This window comes from Drosophila teissieri, chromosome 3L, assembly GCF_016746235.2.
Source record: "Drosophila teissieri strain GT53w chromosome 3L, Prin_Dtei_1.1, whole genome shotgun sequence".
In the NCBI taxonomy this organism is placed as follows: domain Eukaryota; kingdom Metazoa; phylum Arthropoda; class Insecta; order Diptera; family Drosophilidae; genus Drosophila; species Drosophila teissieri.
Window position 1 is genome coordinate 889,282 of NC_053031.1, and position 24,174 is coordinate 913,455.

The 24,174-nt window shown below is 46.2% G+C and overlaps 2 protein-coding genes across 4 annotated transcripts; one reads left to right on the forward strand and one right to left on the reverse strand.

Annotated features, from left to right (window-relative positions):
• Positions 1-13: 13 nt before the first annotated feature.
• On the forward strand, positions 14-23,660 carry LOC122617929 (trithorax group protein osa). 3 transcript variants are annotated; one of them, XM_043793988.1, is made up of 10 exons: positions 14-375; positions 1,454-2,015; positions 2,130-3,023; positions 3,089-3,356; positions 16,370-18,302; positions 18,698-18,953; positions 19,014-19,097; positions 19,156-19,323; positions 19,796-20,024; positions 20,083-23,660. In XM_043793988.1, the coding sequence occupies exons 2-10, from the start codon at positions 1,566-1,568 to the stop codon at positions 20,421-20,423; spliced, it is 4,623 nt and encodes a 1,540-aa protein (XP_043649923.1). In that variant the 5' UTR covers positions 14-375; positions 1,454-1,565; the 3' UTR covers positions 20,424-23,660. The 3 variants fall into 3 exon arrangements, with proteins under 3 accessions (XP_043649923.1, XP_043649926.1, XP_043649925.1); XM_043793991.1 differs by having other exon boundaries at positions 3,092-3,356; XM_043793990.1 differs by lacking the exon at positions 14-375 and adding an exon at positions 1,044-1,165.
• On the reverse strand, positions 5,969-9,994 carry LOC122617930 (monocarboxylate transporter 4). The gene has a single exon (XM_043793992.1). It carries the CDS (start codon positions 8,953-8,955, stop codon positions 6,505-6,507), a length of 2,451 nt encoding a protein of 816 aa, XP_043649927.1. The 5' UTR covers positions 8,956-9,994; the 3' UTR covers positions 5,969-6,504.
• Positions 23,661-24,174: the final 514 nt, after the last annotated feature.

Genomic DNA, 24,174 nt, shown 5'->3' on the forward strand with positions numbered 1-24,174 from the left:
CGATTATCGCACTGTCATCGATGTGCGACAACCCTGGCAGCAGGAAGGTTTTTCGGCCGAAAAATAAAGAACAATAAAACGTTTGTGGCCCGCAGCAAAAAAGGGATCGCCGAGTGCCGTGTTAACCGGTGACCTCTCGCCCGTGCCCCGTGACCTGTGACCCCGCGCAACGGCCCGCTTCAGTGTTAATTTGTGGCAGCAAAAGCAGCAAAATTTGGAGCAGCAGCGTGTAAAAAGTTGCGGAATTATCGTGGCACCGCGGAGAAAGAGAGAGAGCAGGAGAGAGCGAGCGGAGCGAGCAGAAGAGAGAGACTGCCGCACGCATAAAATATGATCAAATTGCAAAATTGATCTCAATTGGCCACTCAACAAAAGGTACGTTCGATACACCCGCCTCACCGCCCCTGAAACTAGCCCGAAAATACCAGCAAAGACCCGGCAAACTCCATTTACATAAACCTTAAAGCGCAAAGTCTCGCAGTAAAACTGGCAGGTTCTAGGGATTTATGGACTTTTCGCTTCCAGCAAACGTTATTTTCCAATTTCTTCCATTTGCCCTGCCTCTCCGTGTGTGCATGTGTGCGTGTGTGTGAGTGCGTGCGTGCTGGTGTGTGTTGTGTTCGGCAGAGATGAGTAATTTTTGTACTGCCCAGGAACAGTAAGAATGCCTGTTAAATGCTTAAAAGTGCTACGCAATTGCTAAGATGAACGGCCAGTTGCTGTGCCCAAGTCATTTCACTTTCCATGACCAACTTTTAAGCCAGAAAAACACATTAAAAAAGCCCTTTGAACCTGTTACATTCGTGACCGATATTTACGTGAGCCGGCGAATCGTTGCAATTACTCATCTCTAGCGGGCGGCGTGTGGCACCACAAAATTGTCCAGCAAATGGGAACTTTAATTGCCTGCAGTTAGTTTTGTTTGATAAACATGGTTTTTTAATGCGCCTACTTGTTCAATAATCCCCCTTTACGCCCAATTGGGATAATGCGTCTCCCTCGCTTTGTTTATTTGATTTTCCTATTACACCGACAGCTGTGCGGCGTTGCCAGATCGCTTTTCTGGCTGCGGCACGCGGAGTGGCGTGAATTGAAAATCGCATTTAATTAGAATTTAACCTGTGTCGCGAAAAATAGAATGAAGTTGTGCGCATTGGCTACACACGTTAGTGTTATAATTCAAGTTTCTCTATTGATCTGTTATAGCTAATCCTACAGTTTGCATTTTGTAAAATCACCCCTAGTGATCAACAGTTGGTCTCGTCAATGGAAATTGTTTTGAATTTTTACCCTCATGCCCTCATACTTTTTATTAATATATTTAACTAGGCGGCACTAATAGCTGCTTTATTCTCTCGGATCCGTGCTTAATGAATATTGATTGCCCAGTCTTATATAATTATCTTCCCGAATGTAATACTAATCAATTCGTATGCGCTTTCTTCCCGCACAGCAAACACAAATTTCAATGTTTGGCGCCTGCTGCGACTCTTGAGACTCGTCTACATCCGCAAGTACATCCAATCGGGATCTGAGCCAAGTTTCTCACTTTTGGCTTCAAAGCCATGGCGTCCACGTCGACGTCGGCTTCCACGACGGCGGGATCCTCCGGCGCGGCAGGCGGAGGAGCAGCCACGCCCATCTCCACGCCCTCGACGCCCCAGCCGTCGGGCGTGAGCAGCGGACCCAGCAGTAACGTCAACAACAACAACAATAACAACAACCTGGTCTCACCATCCGGGAACAACAATTTGATGACCCCCGTCCAGGCATTCACTCCGACCGGACAGCCAGTGTACAATCCACCCGTCTACATGTCCGCCCACGGTGGACACCCCCACGCCGGAGCCCATTACCCGGCCATGATACCCGCTCCGATGCCCAGCAACCACGTCTACGTGAACAACGTCACTGCCAATGTGAACCTGCATGGCTGGCCGCACGGGGTTCCGGCTTATATTCCGCCTGGAGGTCAGCATCACTACATTGGACACGGCGACATGCCCCAGGAGCAGGTGGGTGCAGCAGAACAGGATCTATATTCCTTTGTTCTATAATTTCGCTAATCACTAAGCCATATTACTCGTATATTCTACACTACTGACATCCTAACTTGTTATTTCATGCAGGGCAACACGGTGATGCCGCACCTGCAGCCTGTGCCCATCAATTTGGCGCCCCAGGGCGGCTCTCCGAATCCCCACGTCCCTAGAATGGGTGGTGGACGCACGCGAGAACGCGGTCGTCCCCGTGGAGGCGGACCGCGACGCAATGACTACCATGGGCCACGTCACCTCCAGCAGCAGCAGCAGCAACTGATCACCCTTCCGCCCCAGCAGCAAATGCCACCGCCGGACGGAGCCAATCCCGGGCTGCAACTTCAGCCGGATCAGATGGGTCAGCAGTTGGCGCCGCCAGAGGCGCATATGCAGCACCTACAGCAGTACTACGCCGCTGCGCCGCCTACCTACGCCTACGGGCCGTATCCCTCTCCCTACTTCACACCGCAGCACGCCAATCTGCAGCCTCCCCCCAATGCCACTGCTGCCCAGCAGGCCACCGGGACGCCGCTCTTCATCTCGGGACCGGTTATGTATAATCCTGCGTGGTTCAATCACGGTGGGTACATCTACCCCATGATGCATCCGGCCGAGTACCAATATGTGCCCGAAGACGCTGGCCAGCCGGGAGTGGATGAACGTGGCGCTCAGCCGGACGGCGGAATGACCCAGATCTGGCACCAGGGCCCCATGTACGCAGAGGACTTCGAAGTGCTTCAGCAGCAGCAGCAACAGGTGGCTGTACATCCCAACGGAGGTGCCGTCAGTGTAGCCGATGAGCTCAACCACAACAGCTCATCCCTGCCCTCCTCGGAGACGTCGAGCATGCTCAGTCCGAACTACCCCATCTACGATCCCCAGATGCACGAGATGCAGCATCAAATGGGCGTGATGCAGATCTACGACGATGGTCAGATGGCCGCTCTGCAGCCCATCCATCCAGGAGCTGGTCCGCTGCCACAGGTAAGTGGGCCTGGCATAAGGAGGAGCTGTAGACAATCGCCACATTAAACATTTATTTTCGTTAGCAGTACGAGGATGAGCTCGCCGAATGCGGAGCTCCGCCACCAGGCGCTATTCCTGTGGCCTGGACTGCTGCCATGCCCCTGCCACCGGATGGAGTCCAGCCTGCACTGCTGCCGCCGCCGCATCACATTTTGCAGCAAACATCGCCCATGCTAATCGAACAGCCAGCCCAGTTGATTCAGGCCCAACCTCCACAGCCACCAACACCCACTCCGCAACAGCAACAGCAGCAACAGCAGCAGCAGCAACAACCACATCAGGAGCAAGCGGGTAAGTGCTAGTGCTCAATAATGATTAGTGATTCATTTGGGAATTGGAATTCATAATGCGAGCTGAGTTGCACTTTGTCTAATTCCCAATTTTCCATTGCGAACGTTCGTAATCTTGTTTCATCCGATGTTGGTTGATAGCGAATAATTAATCATTGAATGAAAACTAAGACCTTGCACAGCAGTTGAAAAATGTATATTGTACATTAGCTGAGTCATAGCTATTTGAATTATCTCCTCGTTGTCGGTCAATGACTTTTCCCACTCCTCACTGTTCTCATTGCGACTTTAGTAACTTATTGTTATGTGTTTTTGTTGTCAACTAATTCTTAATTATGACTGATTCAGAAGTGTGCTGTGTTTTCCTCTCTTCTTCTGGGTACAAAAGCCCACAATTTACAACAGTACCACATATAATCAGAATTATAGAATAAGTCTGCATTTATCTTGTTATTGTTTTGAAGCAAGCTCAGCGATTAAGGCAGCGAGAGCATTTGGTGGACTTTTAACCCGACTTTTGCACAGAGTATCTGGGGTTCGTGTTACTGTGCGCCTATTTAATGGCATTTTCTATGTTGTATTTGGAATTCGTGTTCCGTGTTCCTATGCAGTTTTTGCTTGCTTTGCCGCTTCCACGCTTCCATTTACTATATTCTCTCCACTTGGCTCACCCTCTTCGGAGGTGTCAAATGACATATACGATGTGAGCACATTTTGTCACAGTTTCTGGGCCTTAATTATTCGGACTGCTTGTTGCCAGGCCTTCCATTGTTTACGGCTGCTCTTTTGCTTTGGGTTGGGGCTTGGTATTTATCTACCAACAGGTGAGAGCTTGTTGACCACACACTCGCCCACTGAATCACCCAGCAACCCACTCTCTAATCAGCAGCACAAGTCGCTTCCGTCCAGTTCTTTGTTATTATTTTGTTTGCCCGCTTGTTGTGTGCATTGTTCACGCTTATCAATCGAATGGGCGGAGGATTCCGAGTGAAAATGCCGGGTGGACGCCTCCCACTCGCCACTCGCATTCTAATCGTAATTGAGTGTTTCGGGTGCCCATGCAGGGGATTCATCTAAGCCTGTTGACACGGCGTCTTCTATTTGCCTGGTGTAAAGCCTAATTGCTGAAGAAAAGGCCAAGTGGACAGAGTAGATGTTGGGTAATTTATACGGTTCTATTTGACCACTGCAGACTTGGATTCATTCCAGTTGAAGAGTTGTATAGAACTTGATCGATATGTTCATAATTGCTATCTTGGCCTGAAGTGGAAACAGAGTCGCAGATAGGTGCAAGGATTACCTAATTGATTATCAACACAGCAGATTGCGAGATTTGATTGATTTATGGTTATTTTAGCGTTATTTAATTGGTTTTTTTTTATTACCTCTCGTGTTTGAATGCACATGAGAATCGCACACGAAGTGGAGAAGGTCTTGCCAACTGATTGGGTTCCAGTTGTGTCCATCGCCGTATCTGTATCTACGTTGGTTCAACGAGCTCCGTCTAGTCGAGAGGTTTCCTTTACGGCTGTTTTCGAAGCACTTGGCGCTGCAGACGGCTTTCGTATGGCGATATCGCCAAGTGTTTGTCCACTGACTAGAATGATAAACACAATAGCACTATTCCCCTGCAGCCATAACTCTGCGTGGCAAATTGATTAGGCTAATCATTTGGGGCGAGGGTTTTACGAGTAAGCTCGTCGTGATCTGATTTTGCGCGACATCGAAGGGGGTTTCACATTTAACATTCCCTGATAAACGCCTTAGTTTGAGTCCAAGGCAACTTACACTTGTTCACATAGAGCGCAGTCCACGGACTCCGTGTTTGTTGTGTTCAGAGAACCACAATCCATATCCCCGAGATACCCAGATAGCCATATTAAGAGATACAAAAACGCTTTGGTTTCGACGGTTTTTAAAATGTATGGCAATATCTTTTATTACTATTCTTCTGGCTGCTTTTCTCATTCCTTCAACACTTATTGTTCTAAATGTTACATTGATGTGTTTCCCACTCGCTCACCGCTTGTTTGTTGCCCCGTTCTTATGCGTAAAACAGATTTAGAATATTGTTTGTGGTACATATTATACTGTTAGTTGGTTTAATTGGTTTTAGCCGCGTGAACAATTTCGTTTGTATAGAACTGCACTTGCCGTATTGCTTATGGTTCGTAGCTACTAGGCTATATGTTTGTTTGGATAGTTAAAAACAACGGACACACACAAGCCTTAAAAATCATCATTTGCTCTTGGTTTTTTTCTGTTGCTGGACTTTAGTTTACTGGTAGTAGTTAGTAACTTACAAAAATGAGCCGTAAATTTGTATTTGAGTTTGCCACCTAAACGATTAGTGTAAAATTGAAAACAATTTTAGTTCTTATTGCGGTTCCTTTTGTGTTCTCGCCTTTGAGTTCTGCCGTGTAGCGCTCTTCCTTAAAAAATATACAATTTATTATTTCCCGAAATAGTTGCTGCTGCCGCTTAATCGCTTAAGTTAATCGGGCCACCTCTACACTTAGCTACACTTTAGTTTACACACATGCTATATATCGCTATATGGCTATATCGCTATTTCGCTACGGTATGACACATTTATAACGCCTGGCCAACAACTATTAGAAGTACACAATAATCTTTAATAGTAATCATAATGGTAATTATAGTAATCGTAGGGTTTAACAAACAAATAATAATAATAGAATTTACTTTACAATATTTTGTGGTTGCTGTATAACAGTTGCAATCTACCAGCGATCGGTATCAGTTTTCGATCGGTAATTTATGAGCGTAGTATAACTTTATATATATAGCCGAAGGTTTCTCTATATCTTATCGCAAGCTAAGCTGAGTTCTCCCGTTGGAAAAGTGCATTTTCCGCACGTCATCCATCCTCCTCCGCTGTTGCTGTTGGCTTAAAGGTATATATATATATATATGTGTTGTGGGACCGGCTATATATATCCATCCGTCCTCTCCACTTTGTATATAGGTGTGCTCGATCTCTGATCTCCTCCTCCTTCTCCTTCTCCTCTGCTGTATAAGTAAATAGAAAAATATCTCACCGGATCCTTTTGAGCTCCGCACTGCCACTGCCCCCTGTAAATTCACTTCTCCCTCTCGTTTCCAACCGATCGAATCGCTTCTGAGCCTTAGAGCTTCGATTCGCTCGTCTTCTGGGGGAACTGTGGATGTCCCTCCTCCTGCTGCGGACTCGCCAGTGTCTTGATGATCTTGGGCACTATGGTGATGGGCTGATCCTCGTCGTCCTCGGCATCCTCGCCCTGCTCCTCGTCGATGGGCGTGAGCGTCTCCACATGCACGGGCGTCTCCTCGGACGGACTGCACCTCTTCAAGCAGGGCGCCAGGAAACTGGTTATCGTGGAGATGCCGAACAGGGCACCGGCCATGTAAAAGGGCAGGTCGTAGGTTTTCGTCATGTCGTAGATGGCACCCGCCAAGGGCGTTCCGATCAAGGCGGCAAATCCTCTGAACAGGATCAGCAGTCCGAAGGCATTTGTTAGCTTGTCCAGGCCGAGCAGGTCGACCAGGATAATTGACGTCAGCGAGATGTAGCCCGAGATGGCCAGTCCGAAGAATATGGACATGGTTATGTAGGCCGTGTAGCTGTAGCACAATGGGGTCAAAGTCACGGCTATGGTGGACACCAGGAGGCAGCAGTTGTTGAGCAGCAGCGAGTTCACTTGCGGCAGGTCCGCCACCCATCCGCAGAAGACACGGCCCACGGTGTTGGTGATGCCAATGATGGACAGCAGCATGGCGGCATCGTTCTTGGCTATGTCGTGCTCCTTGGCCGCATCGACCAGGTAGACGAAGGGCACGTACAGACCGGCCATGCCGAAAATATTCGAGACTCCGATCAGCATGAAGACAGGATCCTTCAGCAGGCTCACATCCAACATGGTGTTGACCACGGACTTCACGGAATCGGGAATGCCCAGGCAGGGGCACAGGTCATACTCCTCGCGGTGCTTCTCGGCCTCGGCCAAGGGATCCAGTTTGGCCACACTCAGCATGCTCTTCTCGTACTTGGTCAGTGACAGCACGGAATTCCTGTAGTTGGCCAGCGACTTCTGGGACTGATATTGCGGCAGATTCGTCACGGATCCCGAGTAGAAGATGTCCTTGCGGGACATGGGTCGCACCATTCTGCCGCTGCTGCCAGTTTGACTGCCGCCCTGCCTTTGGGACAGCGACAACTTGGAGGAGGCGAAGTCACCGCCACCTCCTGCCTCCAAATCTCCGCGAGAAGAGGCCCTGATGGCGGCCAGCGAGGGCTGGAAGCGCTCCGAGGCGGAGGTTTTCCTCACCCGCGTGTTGAATGCCGGCACGGATCCGTTTTTGGGCAGACTCTGATGATCTCCGGCCAGGAAGGCAGGCTGCGATGCGTTCCGCGTCATGGCATCCTGCGAGTGATACGGACTGTTCTCCGACTCCGAGTTCCTGTGGGGACGACGGCCGACGGCTCCTGCAGCGGATCGAGCGGATAACTGGCCGTTGCTGTCGCCATTTGGTGGAGATTGTGCGCCGTTCTGCCGATGAACATCCACCACTTTGGACTCCGTGATGGTGGGCAGGGTGGAGACGGGATGCAGACCTCCGCCGCCTGCCTGCTGCGCCAGCAGCTCCAGATTCAGGCTGGAATGCACGCCGGGATCCGCATTGAGCGGCATCTTCAGTTTGCGCTCGATGGTTCCGTCCGGCAGCTGCACCATGAAGTGGGAGCCCGCAAAGGAGCCCCTTTCCAGCTGCAGCTGCTTCTCCTCGTACATCCGCTGCATCAAGGGCTTCTGCTTCTTCTTTTTCGGGTAGGTCAGGGGCCGCATCATGGCTCCGAAGATGGCGCAGTTTAGGATCAGGCCAGCGAAGATGAGCAGGGCGTTCTTCCAGCCGTACTCCTCCAGCAGATAGGTGGCCAGCGGGGCAAAGGCGAAGGTGCCAAAGCCAGAGCCGCAGACCGCGATTCCGGTGGCCAGACTCCGCTTGGTTTCGAAGTAGTAGCCCACGGCCACAACAGCCGGCAGATAGATCATGCCGAACCCGAATCCTCCCATGAAGCCGTAGGTGGCCATCAGCATGCTCACGTTGGTACTGAACGTACTCAGGACGAAGGCTATGCAGGCGATTATGCTGCCGGCTATGCAGACAGCTCGGCATCCGTACTTGTTAGCCAGGGCGGAAACGATGGGTCCGGCGCTGAGGTAGACTCCGGACAGGAGACTGCCCACCCAGGCCACCGTGCCCTTGCCCTCGTGGAAGTAGGCCACGAACTCCTCCAGGAAGATGCCGAACGTGTAGGCGATGCCGTCCACGATCATGTTGCACATGAAGCTGGCGAAGCAGATGACCCAGCCGTATCCTCCGTCCGGCGGAGGCGGCAGTTCGTCGTAGACACTCTCCTCGTCGTCCTCATCCTCGTCGTTGTCCTGGTTGTCCTCGTCCTCCGGACTCTGTTCCGCCGTCAGCCTGGCCGCCTCCTCGCAGGCCAGCTCACTGTCCGTCCGCTCGAATCTCCTCAGCCTGGCGGACGAGGCGGAGTTGCCGCCCACGATGACGGGATTTGAACTGTTTGTATCCACCATGCTGGTGGGACGGTGTGGAAGTGGAAGTGGAAGGGTTAGGGCTCCTGGGCACACACGCGGTTTTGCTGAAGTTGAAAGTGTGCGACTAGAAAGTGCGAAGTGCGAAGGGTGCAGAAGGAGGAGGAGAAGGAACGTCCGCTTGGCGTCGCTGCCCGCGTGCGAATGCCAAATGCGAAGGAGAGAGCCCCAGTTTATCTCTTCACTGTCGCTCTTCGCAAGCTCGCTCTTTTTGTTGCTCTCCCACTGCAGTTGTGTTTCGTTTGTGTGTGTGTGTCAATTGTTATTGAGTTTTTGTTTTCGTTTAGTTTGATAAATTTATAAATTCACTAGCGATAAAAGGCGTGGGCTGCCTGCCTGTATTTAAGCAAATATTAGACGACGACTGCCTTTTAGCCTGGTTCATGAATATTTCAGCTCCAGTAGTTGGACTGTTTGACTTTGTTTTGTGCTGGTTTCTGTTTAACCGTTACTGCTTTCCTTGCGGTTTTTTTGTGCCTTATTTTTGCCTACTTCCGCTTTGTTTGTGTATTTTTAACTTGCACTTGCAGCTGCAGCTGAGGTCACTAGAAAATGTTTGTTTTCCTTAAATTTGCCCGATTTTCGCTGGTTTTTCGCTTTGGTTTTTCTTTGACTTTGATTTTGCGTTTCTGTGATTTCCTCAGCTTTTTTTGGGGGGTGCTGTACGTACGTACGTGTGTGCGTCGTAATTTGCGAATGCAATTGTATAATTTTCCGATTTTCAGCTTTGAAATTTGATTGGAGAGCGTGGCAGAGTGTCAGCGAGGGGGAGGGGTGGTAAGGTAGAAAGGAGAAGGAAGAAGAGCGGAGTGTGATCGATAAAAAGCGCACACCACACACACACACTCACACTCACTCGGCGGCACACACGCACACTACTCGATAACTTTTAGCTGCAGTTGCATTTTGGCGACATTTTCATTTGCTTTTTGCGAATCTGGCGAAAAATAACAATCTCCGATTCCGATTTTGAATTCCCCGAGTTTTGTTCTGAACTGCTGCGCCGTCCGCTGCGAAATGAAAATGAAAATTCCTCGTAACGGCAGCAAAAAGCGACTGTTATACGATATACAAAGACAAATTCTAAGTTTCTGTAAAAACACTCGCCCTCTCTCCTTCGCGCTCTCTCGCCCGTTTTGTTGCATTTGAAGTTCAAGCTCACAGAGCGCAAGCTCCACTCGCGCTCTCTCGCCCCCCAAAAAACAGCTGATTGAAACAAAAACAAATCGCAGCGAGAGAGACAGACAGACAGAGAGAGAGGCGACCCAAGACAAACTACCCCCCTTTGTTTGCCCAAGGGTTGTCTTTTTGTCTTTCTCCCCTCTTTTTTTTTATCGTCTTTGCTTTTCTTTGATTTTGATTTGAATAGGTAAAGCCTGAAAAACCGGTAACCGCCTTTCGCCACATGGCCACAGCAATTGTTAGAACTGTTATACTGTACAACGTTCCTAGACAAAGAGCGCCGAAACTGTTGCTCTTTACTGCCGATTTAGGTTAAAGGTTAACTTTTACTTTCCAGAAGCTACGCTCATTTTTACAGGACACCTTTCAGGGAAATTGAACTTTCTTAAAGACACTTTTGAGTTTCATTTACAGAAGATACTCCCACATTAAAAATCACTTTTAAAGTATAGATATTTGTATTAAATAATAATTAGTAATAACAGTAAAACTCGCAAACTGTCAGTTTCATTTAGTGGAGCTCTACTGTCACTCCAAGTGCGTGTTTGGGCGAAAGTGTTACTTTTGTCTGCCGCCTTTTAGGCGCCGACCATTGTATAATCCGCGCATTATCTTTACAGTTGGCTCACCTAAATAATAAAATGCATTCGACACGCAGCTGATAAGAAGGCCTTTTGAGATATTTCTAGTTATTTTGTTTATCAACTTTTTCGACTGTTGCCAGGTCGTAAAATCGTAAAAATGTGCTTTTTCGTCTTCTGGTTTATAACAGTTTTTCGGCTTGGTTAGCACTTTTTCGTCGTAGTTGTTGCGGTGCGGTTAGGCGTCGCAAGAGAGTTCTTTCGTTCTCTTTGGCTCTCTCTTACCTTCGTGGGGATGTGTGCCGTTCTTCTTCTTCTTCTGCTTGGGTGGTTGGTCAATGTCATTCATAAAAATGCCATGTCAAACACACGCTCACATGGAAGGAAAACGAAACCCTTCCGATATTGTGGGTCAACGCCAGAGGGCGCCACTTTGGCTCTTCCCACGATTACTTCTTGTGTTATTTGTGTTCCGAATCGCTAACTCGATTTGCTGCTCTGTTATTAACGCATTACGTGGGAACACAAATGGCCAACGCCTCCAATCTTGGCCAACAATCTCAGTGTGTGCCTGCAAATCACACTTAACCTAACTGTAACTGAAATGTAATCCGAAATAGCGGTAATCGCAGCAAAACTGTTATACCGCAATGTGTGCGCTTAGATTTCCTCCTATTAAAGTTGCATGTGCCGCAAAATGCAACGTACTCGAGTCCTTTGGAAAACTGGACACCCGATATCCAAAGTTTTTAAGTTTCAGGGGTCAAAATGAGAAGGGTGGCTTGGTGGCCGTTTGCAGCAGGTGTCTTTGGGAAATTAGCTGCCCCATTTAAAGCAGAATTCTGTGCCAAAAAATCAGATGCAAGCGAGAGAAATGTGGGTGCAATAGGGCAATGCACTGAGAGAAACTAGTTAAGCTAAGACGATATACCATAGGATAAAAGTTCTTAATAAGTTCAAACTGTAATACTTTTCATCACTTGAGTAAAAGTGACAAGTTTGATAAAAGCGACATTCTGCTTTCCATTTTACGAGCGCAAATTGTTTTTCCCACTGTCACAGATGTTCACTTTGTGTAATGAATAGACTATCCTTGAACTATTCATCTTTTGCCGAGCGAACAGAGCTTTGCAGAGACAAGAATACAAAAAGATTTCTCCAGCTGGCCAAGAGCTTTCCTCGGTTCTTTATTTCCTCGTTGCTAAAAGGTTGAATGAACCAGTGATGACTCTTCAATTATTGCCACCCCACCTTCCACGCAGCACCCCATTAAGAGTACCCCTTCATGTCCACCAGCACCACCCCCTCTCTTCCTAGTTCCCATGCCAGTTCTTTGTTAATGAAAATGAAAATTGCGCATACGCCGTGTTGTGCAGTCAATGCTTTTCTCGCTTTGTTTGGCTGCTAAGCGTTTTTTTTTACGCTGACAACGCTTTCCTTGCCACTGCCATTGCCCCGATTCAGCTACAGATACAGATACAGATACATGGCAACAGATACGAAAATACAGCTTGTAGAATATTGTGTTTTCAATATGACGCAGTTTGTTGCTTCGACTGTTTTACCTTGCTGTTTTTTGTGCCCGCTCAACTTGTTGCGTTGCTTGGTATGCAACGCCCGTTTTGCCGATGAGCCTGGCCTCAGTATCTGTCAGATACATTGCCTATCTGGCAGCTACAGTCGAACTTGGGCCATACTCAATCCGACTTGTGGAAAAGCATTCGCTTAGGGAGACTTTGATATGCCGCACTCCCAATGCCAAGACATCACTTTGTCAGGAAGTTTCACTTCATCTCATGAAGTGCTTGGTCTTCTGTCTAGAGTTCTACTGTATGTACGGGCTCCTTCTTAATCTGCTACTCGCATTTATATGTTAATGTGGGCGTGTGTGGGCGGCGGGCACAGGATACATTTCAGCGCGTGTCCTTGTGTTCCACGGCTGTCAGTTCACCTCAACTTCTGTGGCTCGTCGTCGCACCATCGATGCCTATCAGTTGATGCTTTAAAGCCACATCGAAATAAACCGTCAACAGCTTGTAAATAACTTGGCGATAAGGTGGCGGCACCACGACTAACCCCTCTGCTCTATCCGCACCGAAAACTTTATAGTTTGTTTGTTTTTCTTCTGCGGCGAAGGTCGCTTGGCTCATGGAATTATGCAATTTTCGTTCGCATTCAATTTCACTTATTGTTCTAAGCACTGAGGCAGCCGCCTGTCTTCCTCGCTTCGGCTATTACTTATTGTAGATTGACACAAATGAATTCAATTGAGTTGCCTGCTACAATTCGTTTTTGGCCCTGTTGCCAAGCGATGGAAACTGTGCTCATTCTTCACTGTATTCTACAGTGCTCCGTGTCCGTCATGATACGGACGGACCATCATCCAACGCTTGAGCAGATTACTTATCAATTTCAATGGGGCAGCGGCAGTTAAAGCGCTGGAAACACGCTTCATTATGGGAATGCATGCGGGTCAGTTGAATCCATATTGAGGGCGTGCGACTCACGTTACGCATACGACGCGTGGGCTGGAAAATGGAAGAGTGTCCTCTTCTCTGTCTTTTCCTTTAAGGGAAAATAGATAAATTACATGTTTTTGGAAGCTTAATTTAATTTATATGTGCCTGACGTAACTGGTGTATACATTTTATAAGAAGTAAACAAAATTGTAAAGGTAAAAAGTATGCACATTCGATATTGTGGGAATGTATAAATGCATGAATATCAAGAAGTGCCGCGTTTGTATAATTCAAGCACAAGAAAGAAACTTTCTTGCTATCTATATGTGCCATAATTGCATACACTGCAGTATTCTTTATACTGGTTTCTTTGTTCTCCAAAATAAACTTTAGCCGCCACGCACTTTGATTTGTTTTCCTTTTTGTTTGTGACTCAGGCAACTGATTAAAGGAACTAATCAACACAATGAATAACTTCTTATGGAGATAGAATTACATTGTGTTATTGTTTCTTTTTTATACTTAACTATTGCATTGTACGGCCCAGATTATTTTGTATGTATATTTGAAGATGGGAAGCTTTGAAATTTCGATTTCGTTTCATATTAAGCTGCTGTTAAGTGCGGGCAATATAATATCTTAATGACTTTATATTTATATCTCGATAATTTGTTTGTGGTGCGACTTTGCTGTATCTGAAAATATGAAAATGTTTTTGTTGTCGATTCTCTCAATTAAAAGGCGTCCACATCGTGTTTACAATTGGTTACTCTCGGATCGAATCGGAGCTCAATAAGCATAAATTACTCATAGAGCGGGTCTCGGCCACCGGTTCCTCCGATTTCTGTTGCTAGCTAATAAAAAATTGAATAAAATCGCGCGTTCAATAACAGCAACAATTGTGGCTTGTGGAAAAAGGGGGAGGCTTTCTGGAATGCCAGTGACTTAACCAAGTTTGACCCATTTTCATTGGATGTTTATGTTCTGTTCGACGTTTGGGGGGAACGGAAGCAATTACGAAATCTTATTGCTTTTCTCCAAATATATTTACCCACATACAAAATATCCGTATAGATGTGACCTGATCAAGTGCAATTTGAGAATGGAAAACAAATTCATTTGAACTAATGAAGCTTGGCGGGCACAAACTGTTATACGCGCCCAGATGAAACCGAAAGCGGATGGGTATTTCAGTATTCTAATGGATTGACATTGCTCCGACCCCCGACCCCGTTGATTTTTCATTTATCACATGGAACATGGCACATGGAACATGGCATAACAAATGGAAATTGAGTACAGTCCCGCCGCCTTACTGCCGTAGTATTATTGTATATTGTTCGTGCCTGACAATTTCCCTGTTTGCTTTTGTTGCAGTCAACCCATTGCAATTTACCTGTGCACTCAGCTCTGTAATTATCCATCCAACCTTGTGACAGTGCGGATCGTCGCTCTCTTTCACACTGTGCCCCCCACTCAGTGCGTCCCTCTCTACTGCATCGTTATGGCAACACGTTCCAAAGCGACACGCTTGTTATTGCACCCAAACCGACACCCTGGCACAGATTTTCCCCCCACCACCCCCTGCAACTATTTTGAATGCATTAATCTCCACACATTTCCATACAATATTTGCACTCGATTTGCTCGATTTCACCTATATTTATATTTATTGAACAACACCGCGCGCACACTTAGTTCTCGGCTTGTTGCTCGCTAATTGAAATTAATTAGCGCACTCGAAATTCCGAGGGGGGGAGGGCTTTGGTCTCATTGTCATATGATGCCTCCAATCGAAGGGGGGTGGAGATAATTCCAATAATAAATGGGCGCTTAACACCGGCTGCCAATGGCCAAAACTTCGAATTGAAGAGCACTTGGTTAGTGCTCAATCGCTAATTCCCATTTTAGCAAGTTCGAAATGGCCGATGGGCAGATATAAATAATAATGATAGCAGCAAAAGTACAGGCAGCCCTGGGAAAGTTGTCTTTGAAAACAAGATCCAATCGAGGCATAAATTTCTAGTGTTTGGCAAAGTTCATGCGGGATTTGTAATCGAGAAAAGAGCGGGAAGGTATGTAAACTAGTCACAGTAGTAATCAAAACATTGTACAATTCATCAACATTATGATATTTCCTCACAGTTTTTACAAGGGGAGTGATTTATTGCGGCTAAAAGATCGAACTGAATTGATTTATTTATCATGCATATATTGAGATATATCAAAGATAAGCTCTCGATATCGGTAGTTTACATTTCCCACTACTAATCCCTACCCTGACTCGAATATTTTCCCATCCGCTTCGTGTAAACTAGGGAGCGATCTGTTTGAACTGAATCTGGGATGGGATGGGAGATCACATGGATGTTGACTGCCATCCGCCAGTGTTGACTTAACCTTTTTCCGGCTCCGCTGTGTGGAAGGCTCTTATCGAGTCGGCTGGCCATGGCGTTTCTCCGTTTATCTGGTGGCCCATATCAGGGTCGAGTGCGAAGTTCAAACACCTAGCAACAGGCCAATCCGCCAGTGATTTAATAACAATTTGGGCCGCCGAATGGCCGTAAATGGGGTCTACTCTCCGACACTCTGCACTGTTTTTTCCCTACTTGAGTTTGACATGGATTAGTTATGTTTTCTATTTGCACTGATAGCTGCAATCGATGGCCCGGCCCGCTTATCAGTATCAGAACAAATAAACCAGAAAGGCGGGCATGAGCACAACAATGCCTGGCGGCAGTTATGGGACCATCCATATATGTGGTCCCACAAACCCCTGTGGAGCCGGAAAGGGAAAGATATATTGGGATCTGCTCTGGGTGTACAAATATGCAGACAGATTAGCAGGCTTATCCGCATTTGCTGTGGATATTGTTTGTTAAATTTGCCAGTTCCTCTCATAACAACGAATCAATTTGGGGTTTAATTAAGCATTAATTGTTTATGGATTCCCCAAATTCCCTTACGAGTCAGACAGCCAAACATTCCTTCAGTGATCGTTGAAGTTCTAAGCATTTGGCTTCAATTGGCATCAATTATGTTGATTTGGTAAATTTGTTTGCCTGCGGCAATTGAATTTCGTCTCACATTTCAATAGCGGGTGCTGGGAAATTGCCATTTAAGGTCAATGTAAAAGCTTTTATTGATTGTAATCAACTTTCTTGCTCTTTGCAGTTGACAAGAGTTTGACAAAGAACAACAACGAGGTGGTGGCCTTGGATGAAAAGTTGGCCAACGAGAAGCAGCAGCAAATCGAGTTAGAGTTCCGTCAGCAGCAACAGGAGCAACTGCAGCAGCAGCAACAGCAACAGCATCATCATCAGCAACCACAACAGCAGCAGGTAGAAGAGCAGCAGCAGCAGCAACAGCAGCAGCCGCAGCAACTACAGCAGCAGCAGCAAACTGAAAAACCGCCAACAAAAGTGCCAAACCTGGTGGTAGCAACAGTGGCACCGCAGCTGCAACAGCCACCACCGCAGCAGCATCATCAGTCAGCTTCGCAGCAACATCAGCAGCAGCAAACATCCCCGGTGGTGGTGCCGCCACAGCAACAACAGCAGCAGCAGCAACAGCAACAACCTGCGCAGCAGACTAGCTACCATGATCAGCATCATTTGCCGCAGCAGCAGCAATCGCAGCAACCGCAGCAACAGCGCAAGCCCTCGCAGCAATACAATCAATCGCAGCAGCAACAGGTGCGTCGCAAGTACTCCTCGGAGTACAACCACCATCATCACCAGCACGGCAGCAGCGACACGGGCATCCAAACCACCAAGACCATGTCCTGGACCAATTCCGCCCAGCACAAAAAGTCCACGCAGTCGGTTTCGGTCACCGCTTCTCCCAACAATGTAAACAATGGACCGGCAGTGGGTGCTGCAAGTGGTCCGGCGGGCAAAACCAACTACAGCCACACCACAAAGACGTTCACCAACCAGCAGCATTACCAGCAGCAACACTACCACACTCAGAACAGCTACAACAACAACAATAGCAACAGCAACAGCGGCGGAAACAGCAGCAACAGCAGCTCGAGCAGCAGCAACAACCAGCCTCAGGTGCGCAACTATGGCACCATGAAGGTGCCCTCCTCGCCGGTGGCAAGCACAGCGCCAACGCTGGAGCGCAAGAACAGCCAACAGACAGCGGCGGCACCCGCAGCAGCAGCAGCTGCAGCTGCAGCACCCGTGGCAATCGCAACTGCAACTACCTCAACGGCCAGCATTACAGCTAACCCGAATCAATTTCAACCGGAGTCCGGCAACAGTGGTGCCTCGCCAGCCGTAGCTGCCCCGCAGCAACAGCAGCCTGCAGCACAGCAACATGCAGCACAAGCAGCAGCAGCCCCAAGCAAATCCTACAGCAGCTATGCCTCCAAAAAGCATCAGAGCTACGAGCCCGTAGTCCTGAGCTCCGTGGTGGCCACCAGCTCGTCAGCCAACCCGCAGCCGCAGCTTAATCTTGCCCCACCTGCGCCGCCAGCCTCGCAGAGCAGCAGCGACAGTTCGCAGCTTTCGTGGGCCAGTCTGTTTGCCAGCAACAAGCCCGTGGCGAAGGTGGCGCCCTACGAGGCCAGCAAAATTGCCCAACAGCAGCAGCCATCCCATCCCGTGCTCCAATTGGCTCCTCCGCAGCCCGCTCAAGTGGCAGCTGCCGCTCCAGTTGCTCAGCTGGCGTCGCCTCCCCAAAATGTGCCCCTGCCCACGGCTCACCAGCAATCACAGTTGCCAGCTCCTGTGCCCGCGCCCACGGCTCCGCTGGTCACACCAGGAACACTCTCCTATTCGGCTGCATCCGCTCAGGCCGTTCCTGCTCCCAGCCCCGCCTCGGCATCCATCAAACCACTCAAAGCGGAACCCCCGCGTCCGGTGCAGCAGCAACTGGACGAGTGGACCAACAAGTACGCCGAGTACCTGACGCGCCACAAGACCAACTTGGCGCCGATCAGCCTGCGTCCGCGAGGACTGACCAACAGGTCAAACTACTGCTACATCAACTCGATCCTGCAGGCCCTGCTCGGCTGCTCGCCGTTCTACAACCTGCTGCGCTCCATTCCCAAGCAGGCGGCTGTCCTGAGCGAGGTCAAAACGCCCACTGTGAACGCCATGTAAGTTTATAGTACCTATAGTAACTGGGATCAGATCTTCAGTTCAGTTAGGCAACTAGAATTGAACGTATATTTAGCTCAATCAAATCATTCGAAGCCATGCCACAGGCAAGTCAACAGACACTTCGGCACCAATTGCCAGCCGGCGTCTGTGTTACGCTTGTGGAAGATGAAATGCCACCGGCCCCGTCGACGTTCTTTGGTTGCCTCCGTTTTGGCGGTAGCTGCTGAGCGTTGGGGCTGATGCACGTGCTCCGCTTTTGCGCAGGGGATCTCACTTTTATTGGAATCCCTCGCCAAGTGCGGCACAAACATTATTATTTTCCTATCTTCTGTTACATCAAAGTACACTGTCGTTTACCTTTTAATAATGTACTGTTTTTTATTGCCGACAGGATGTCTTTTATGACCAACTTTTCCTCGCTGCCCAGCGGTCTTCGCTTGCGCCTGAACAACCTCAACAAGGGATCCCAGAGCAAGGGCAAGGACGAGTTTGTGGGCTCAGACTTGCAATGCGACATGGCCTTTGAACCCACAGAGATCTACAAGCTGTGGAACGACAGCCGCGAGGAGCACGTGGAAGGTCGTCAGGAGGACGCCGAAGAATTCTTGGGCTATGTTCTTAACAAGCTGAACGACGAGATGCTGGAGGTGGGTACCTACAAATAATGTGTTTGAATATTTCTCATTGTCTTGTTTGGTGGGTTGCAGGTGATTAAGCTGATTGATAAGCCCACACCCCAGCAAAATGGCCAGGAACCCGCGGAACCAGAGGATGGCGGCGATGTTTGGCAGGTAAGTTAATTGCATTTTTATGATGTCATTTCAGTTAATTGATTGTTTACCTCCCCAGATGATTTGCAACAATCGTAACAAGGGCAGTGTGACCCGCCAGACCGACTTTGGACGCACTCCCGTAAGCGATATCTTCCGGGGAGAACTGCGTTCCCGGCTGCAGCGTGAAGGAGAACACTCCACGGATGTGATTCAGCCTTTCTTTACGCTTCAACTGAACATCGAAGTGAGTTTTCAATATTGATACCCTTTTAAGTAACCTTAAAAGCTTAGATTTATAATTTATTTCTATAAATTTTCTGAGTCTACATAAGTCATCTGTTTAAGATCCTTAAAACTTACAAGTACTACTACTAGTTGTATGTTTTATGGCTTCTTCGTGGCTTTATTGGTATTAAATCATTAAATCACCACAGACAAGTCAACAGACACTTCGGCACCATTTCCCAGCCGGCGTCTGTGTTACGTTCGTGGAAGATGAAACGCTCAGCCTCGTTTGCGTTGGGTGATTGTCTCCGTTCTGGCGACAGTCACCAGACGTTGAGGTTGATGCACGTGCTCCTCTTTCTAATAGAGATAATCATGTTTAATACGGTTTTTCTTCAACATTGGACACAAACAATTAATATATTATATTACATAGAATATCTTGCCCTTATCAGCTTTTTTAATTCTTAAATGTTTATATCTGTTTACAGAAAGCTGCATCTGTGAAGGAGGCACTGGAGATTCTAGTGGGTCGCGATCAGCTGGAGGGAGTCACAGGCAGCAAAACCAAGCAGGAGGTGGTGGCCTGGCAGCAGATGACGCTGGAGAAGCTGCCCGTCGTCCTGATATTGCATTTAAAGTACTTCGACTACCGCTCTGATGGGTGCACAAAGATTTTGAAGAAGGTGGAGTTCCCTGTGGAACTGAAGATCGATGCCAGTATGTTGCAATGCAATCGCCAGTACCGTGCCGATGTTAATTTATCATTTCATTTCAGAAATCCTCGGCTCAAAGAAGACCTCGCAGAAGCAGCGCGCCTATCGCCTGTTTGCAGTCGTCTACCACGACGGCAAGGAGGCGTCGAAGGGCCACTACATCACGGACGTGTTCCACACGGGCTACAGCAGCTGGCTGCGCTACGACGACAGCTCGGTGAAGCCGGTCAGCGAGAAGCACGTTCTCCAGCCGCACACGCCTCGTGTGCCCTACCTGCTGTACTACCGCCGTTCAGACACCCTGCCACCGCAGCAGCAGCAAAGCCAGCAGCAGAATGGCGGGGGATCAGGTGGAGTCGTGGGCAGCAGCTCCTCGTCATCGAATGCCGGGGATAACAAGTGAAGAGGAACGACAACGGAGCGTTGTAAAAATACATCAGAACTTTAAGTGCTAGCGATATACTACATATATTTTTGTGTCCGTGCGTGTGAGCGAGAATGCGAGTTTGGTTTTATATGCATATACATATACAAATTAACAAATTAACAATTAGATATATTCGCGCGGTATATATTTAAGCCCAAAGTCCAAAGCGCATGACCGTGTGTTAGAGTACGATTGTGTGAGAAAGAACATTAGCTCTAAGCTAGACTAGAATTAAGATAGAGTAGAGAAATAGGCAGCAAAAGAAACTCGTTGGAACGAAAACTTTGTACAAAGAGAAACGAAAGAACTCTGTAAACTAAACAGCGAGTAAATTAACATATAACTTAGTGCTAAATTTACAAAATCCTTCAGCGTAGCGAAACCCCCCAATATCTGTGGCACAAAAGCTCTCCCAGATGTTAGAAGTAGTGGATGTTAGAAATGCCCTTACGTTCCCCTGAAATTTTGGCGATATGTTATGACAAACGCTTTGAGCTGTATATATACACAAATAATCATATATTGTAGTTGATCAGTTTCGCGGCATGCACCATGCATTTAAACAAACCAACCCAGCAACAATATATATATCGAATGCTTTGAATATGCTTTAAAGAAAAATATACATTTAGAACCAAGGTGTTTTCCACACAAAGAGTAAATACAGGCAGTGGTGGTCAGAGCAATGGCCGCAAGCATCTCAGCATCTGCAAGCCAAATTGGATTACTTTGGTTATGGTCTCGAAGACCAAATCAAATAGTTTCTTCCTTTACTAACGATTTTTGCTCAGGTAGATGGAAGTTTGAACATGAAAGTAACGAGCTGAACACATTATCTTCACGGCCACTTACTAGACCACTACTGCACATTGCATTGCATATAGGCAGCAAAATAAGTTAACATCGCGTTCATTTTGTAATTTATTTTATATGTTGTTTAGTTTTATACGTAATCAGTAATCAGTTAGGCAAGCAGATTCATACATATTACATATACGAAACTTGTTATTCATAGTTAGAGAAACTTTTTTGGGGATTGTCCCCGGCTTGGATGCGATGTGTTTGCCTTCATGATATTCGAGTTCTTAACTTTCTTTCCTCAGACCTAGAGCATTTAGTTTGTACATCATGTTAGAGAAATGTGTTGGGATTGTAACGAAAGATTTAAAAGGAAATAATAATTATTTGTAATCGGGTACGAACTAAAGCTAATCAACCATACTAGTTAATAGATGTCTTACAAACGTATACACCCATATATATTTTCTTAAGCTATATAATCTAAACGCGTATATATTATTTATAGATATCGTGCCAATGTTAAAACATCTAAAAATTTTCAAAAACCAAAAAAAAAGTTAATTCGAGTAAGAAGACATTATAACTTGTCAAAGCTTGTCAGTGGCTAAACAAAAAGGGAATAATACAATTAATTAACGAATAATAACTTCTTATCATTTGTTTGATGACTACAATTTTCAAACACCATAAAAGCAAAAAAGAAAGAAATCATTGCAGGCTTTTAAATGATCGTTTAAAAATATTTAAAGATTACTGAAGTGCGTGCTGATTTAACCGATGAGTAATCGTTCTCAAATGGATTGTTATTCTGCAATGCACCTAAGAACCCGGTCTTTATTGGTGAGGGAATAAGCTGAAGTCTTCAAATAATCTTGGGGTAATCATATAATAGTGGAATGCATTGGCATATTTCGCATATATTATGAATAGGACTCAAAAGCGAAACCATAAATATAAATCTACATATATATATATATATATTTTGATGTTATACATATATGAACTAATTTTAAGCGAAATTATAGGATTTTTATAGAAACTTGTACGCGTCTGCGTTTCGCTAGTTACAAATAGGTTCCTAAAACTATACGCAAAAACAAAAAAAAAGATGATACAACCACAAAACGGAAAGAAATGTAAAAGCAAAGGAATATTGAAAAACAATAATATTATTACTGATACATGTAGTTTAAAGCCAAGCTAAAACCATAAACAGTAACATTTAACTGGAAACAAACAAACAATACATATAAATTTATAAATCCAATTTATACAAAAACCACGCAAAGCAAAGAAAAATGAAAAGATTGAATGAAGTTGAATTACCATTTATATATTTTTGCAAGCGAAATTAGAATGTCAAACATAAACGAATGAAACACGTAGCATAGAACTAAAGCCGTAAAATTGTAAAGTTTTCGCTTATTTAAAAATATTATTTTTTTTTGTATTGTTATGTAATTTATGGAATACTCCAAAAATGATTGTATTTTTTTAATTATCTACCAGCACTTATTGTTATGTCCAAGCTGAAAAGTGTGTTTTAAAGCCGTTGTGGAAATGGAATCGATATCTGAATTTATATCATATTTAACCAAGTATCCTTTTTTTTTCGTAAGTCTCCAACTGCCTGATGGTCTTGAAACGCACCGTTCTGTGTCCTATTTTTTGCTATTATAACCAAAACACGATTTTCTTTGTATCTTTTGATGAATTTTGTAATATCCTTTTGACATTCTGTTGTCCCCGATTTATGTATGTTTTAGTTTTAAGTAGTTTCTAAGGCTGTGTAACTAACTAACATAAGTAATAATCCATTTGGCGTTTGGCCAGGCATGGAGAGGGATCTTTGCCCCGATTGTTGTAATTAAGTTTGCCGGACAATTTTTGTTTATTTCGATTTCGCAACCTTTTCCTACTTTTTGCGGCCTCTGGCCAGAGGCTCCTCCGATAAACAGATAAACAGAAATTGGCAAGTGCACTTACTAAACGTATAACGAGGATTAGCATGTAATCGGGGAGGAAGTCGGATTAATCGAGCTGCTCTAAGTACGCTTAGCCAGCTGACAAACTAATATTACGAGTTTTGTAAACGAAAGTTTTCTAAGGCCAGACGATGAGTGGATGGCTGAGTGTGTGGAAGGCGATGGCCAAACAGCAAAGAATAACAAGACACTAGATGTTTAACAATGCGAAATGATTAACAAACACAATCTGAAGTGAAATAATTAGTCCACATTTAGTCTAAAGAAAGAAACCATGCTAAAGTAAATCTACAAACTAAAACGAATTCAGTTAAACTAAGTAAACTTAACAAGCGGATATGTACCATGGAAAGCTAAATCATAAACAATCGAAATGAAATGAAACATTATCTAGCAATAAAATAAACGAGTGATTTCATTGCCACAAGCAAAGCGGTTCACGGACTAAATCACGGTGGGCGAGAGGCGCTAATTTACGCCGTAGTGGGTCAAGAGGAGGCTCCTCTTCCAAACCGGTTGGCCCCAAAAATAGATGCTCTGGATTCTCTTGGCCAGCGAAAGGGAAAGGGAAACCATTCGGCTTCGGATAATTGGCATCCGCTTTGGAGCAACGTGGGTCTTGTTTTGGTTTCCTATTGCTGTTGACTATCGAAAGATTTGCTGAAAAAGACGAGCGACGACAGCGGCGAAGACGAACGCACCACGTGTGACTCATTACAAATGCCAATCACAAGCCTTAGCTGAAAACTCGTTTTGGCCCGGCTGAGAGAGGTGCACTTGAAACAAAACCTTAACCAGCAAGTTGGCTTCTATACTGCTAATCTATTGAAATTCTTGATTAATCGTTTTGGTGCACAACCTTCGGACTATTTAGATGCATAGATCTAATCTGCTGTCAGTTCTGAAGGATGCTATGAACATAAATAATGTTTTGATTAGCT

What these genes read in the sequence shown, in the direction of transcription:
- LOC122617929 (XM_043793988.1), top strand. Translation starts at nt 1,566, where the DNA reads ATGGCGTCCACGTCGACGTCGGCTTCCACGACGGCGGGATCCTCCGGC. An exon ending in GCGACATGCCCCAGGAGCAG is followed by an intron (nt 2,016 to 2,129) that starts GTGGGTGCAGCA and finishes TATTTCATGCAG; the next exon opens with GGCAACACGGTGATGCCGCA. An exon ending in CGCTTCAACTGAACATCGAA is followed by an intron (nt 19,324 to 19,795) that starts GTGAGTTTTCAA and finishes ATCTGTTTACAG; the next exon opens with AAAGCTGCATCTGTGAAGGA.
- LOC122617930 (XM_043793992.1), bottom strand. Translation starts at nt 8,955, where the DNA reads ATGGTGGATACAAACAGTTCAAATCCCGTCATCGTGGGCGGCAACTCC.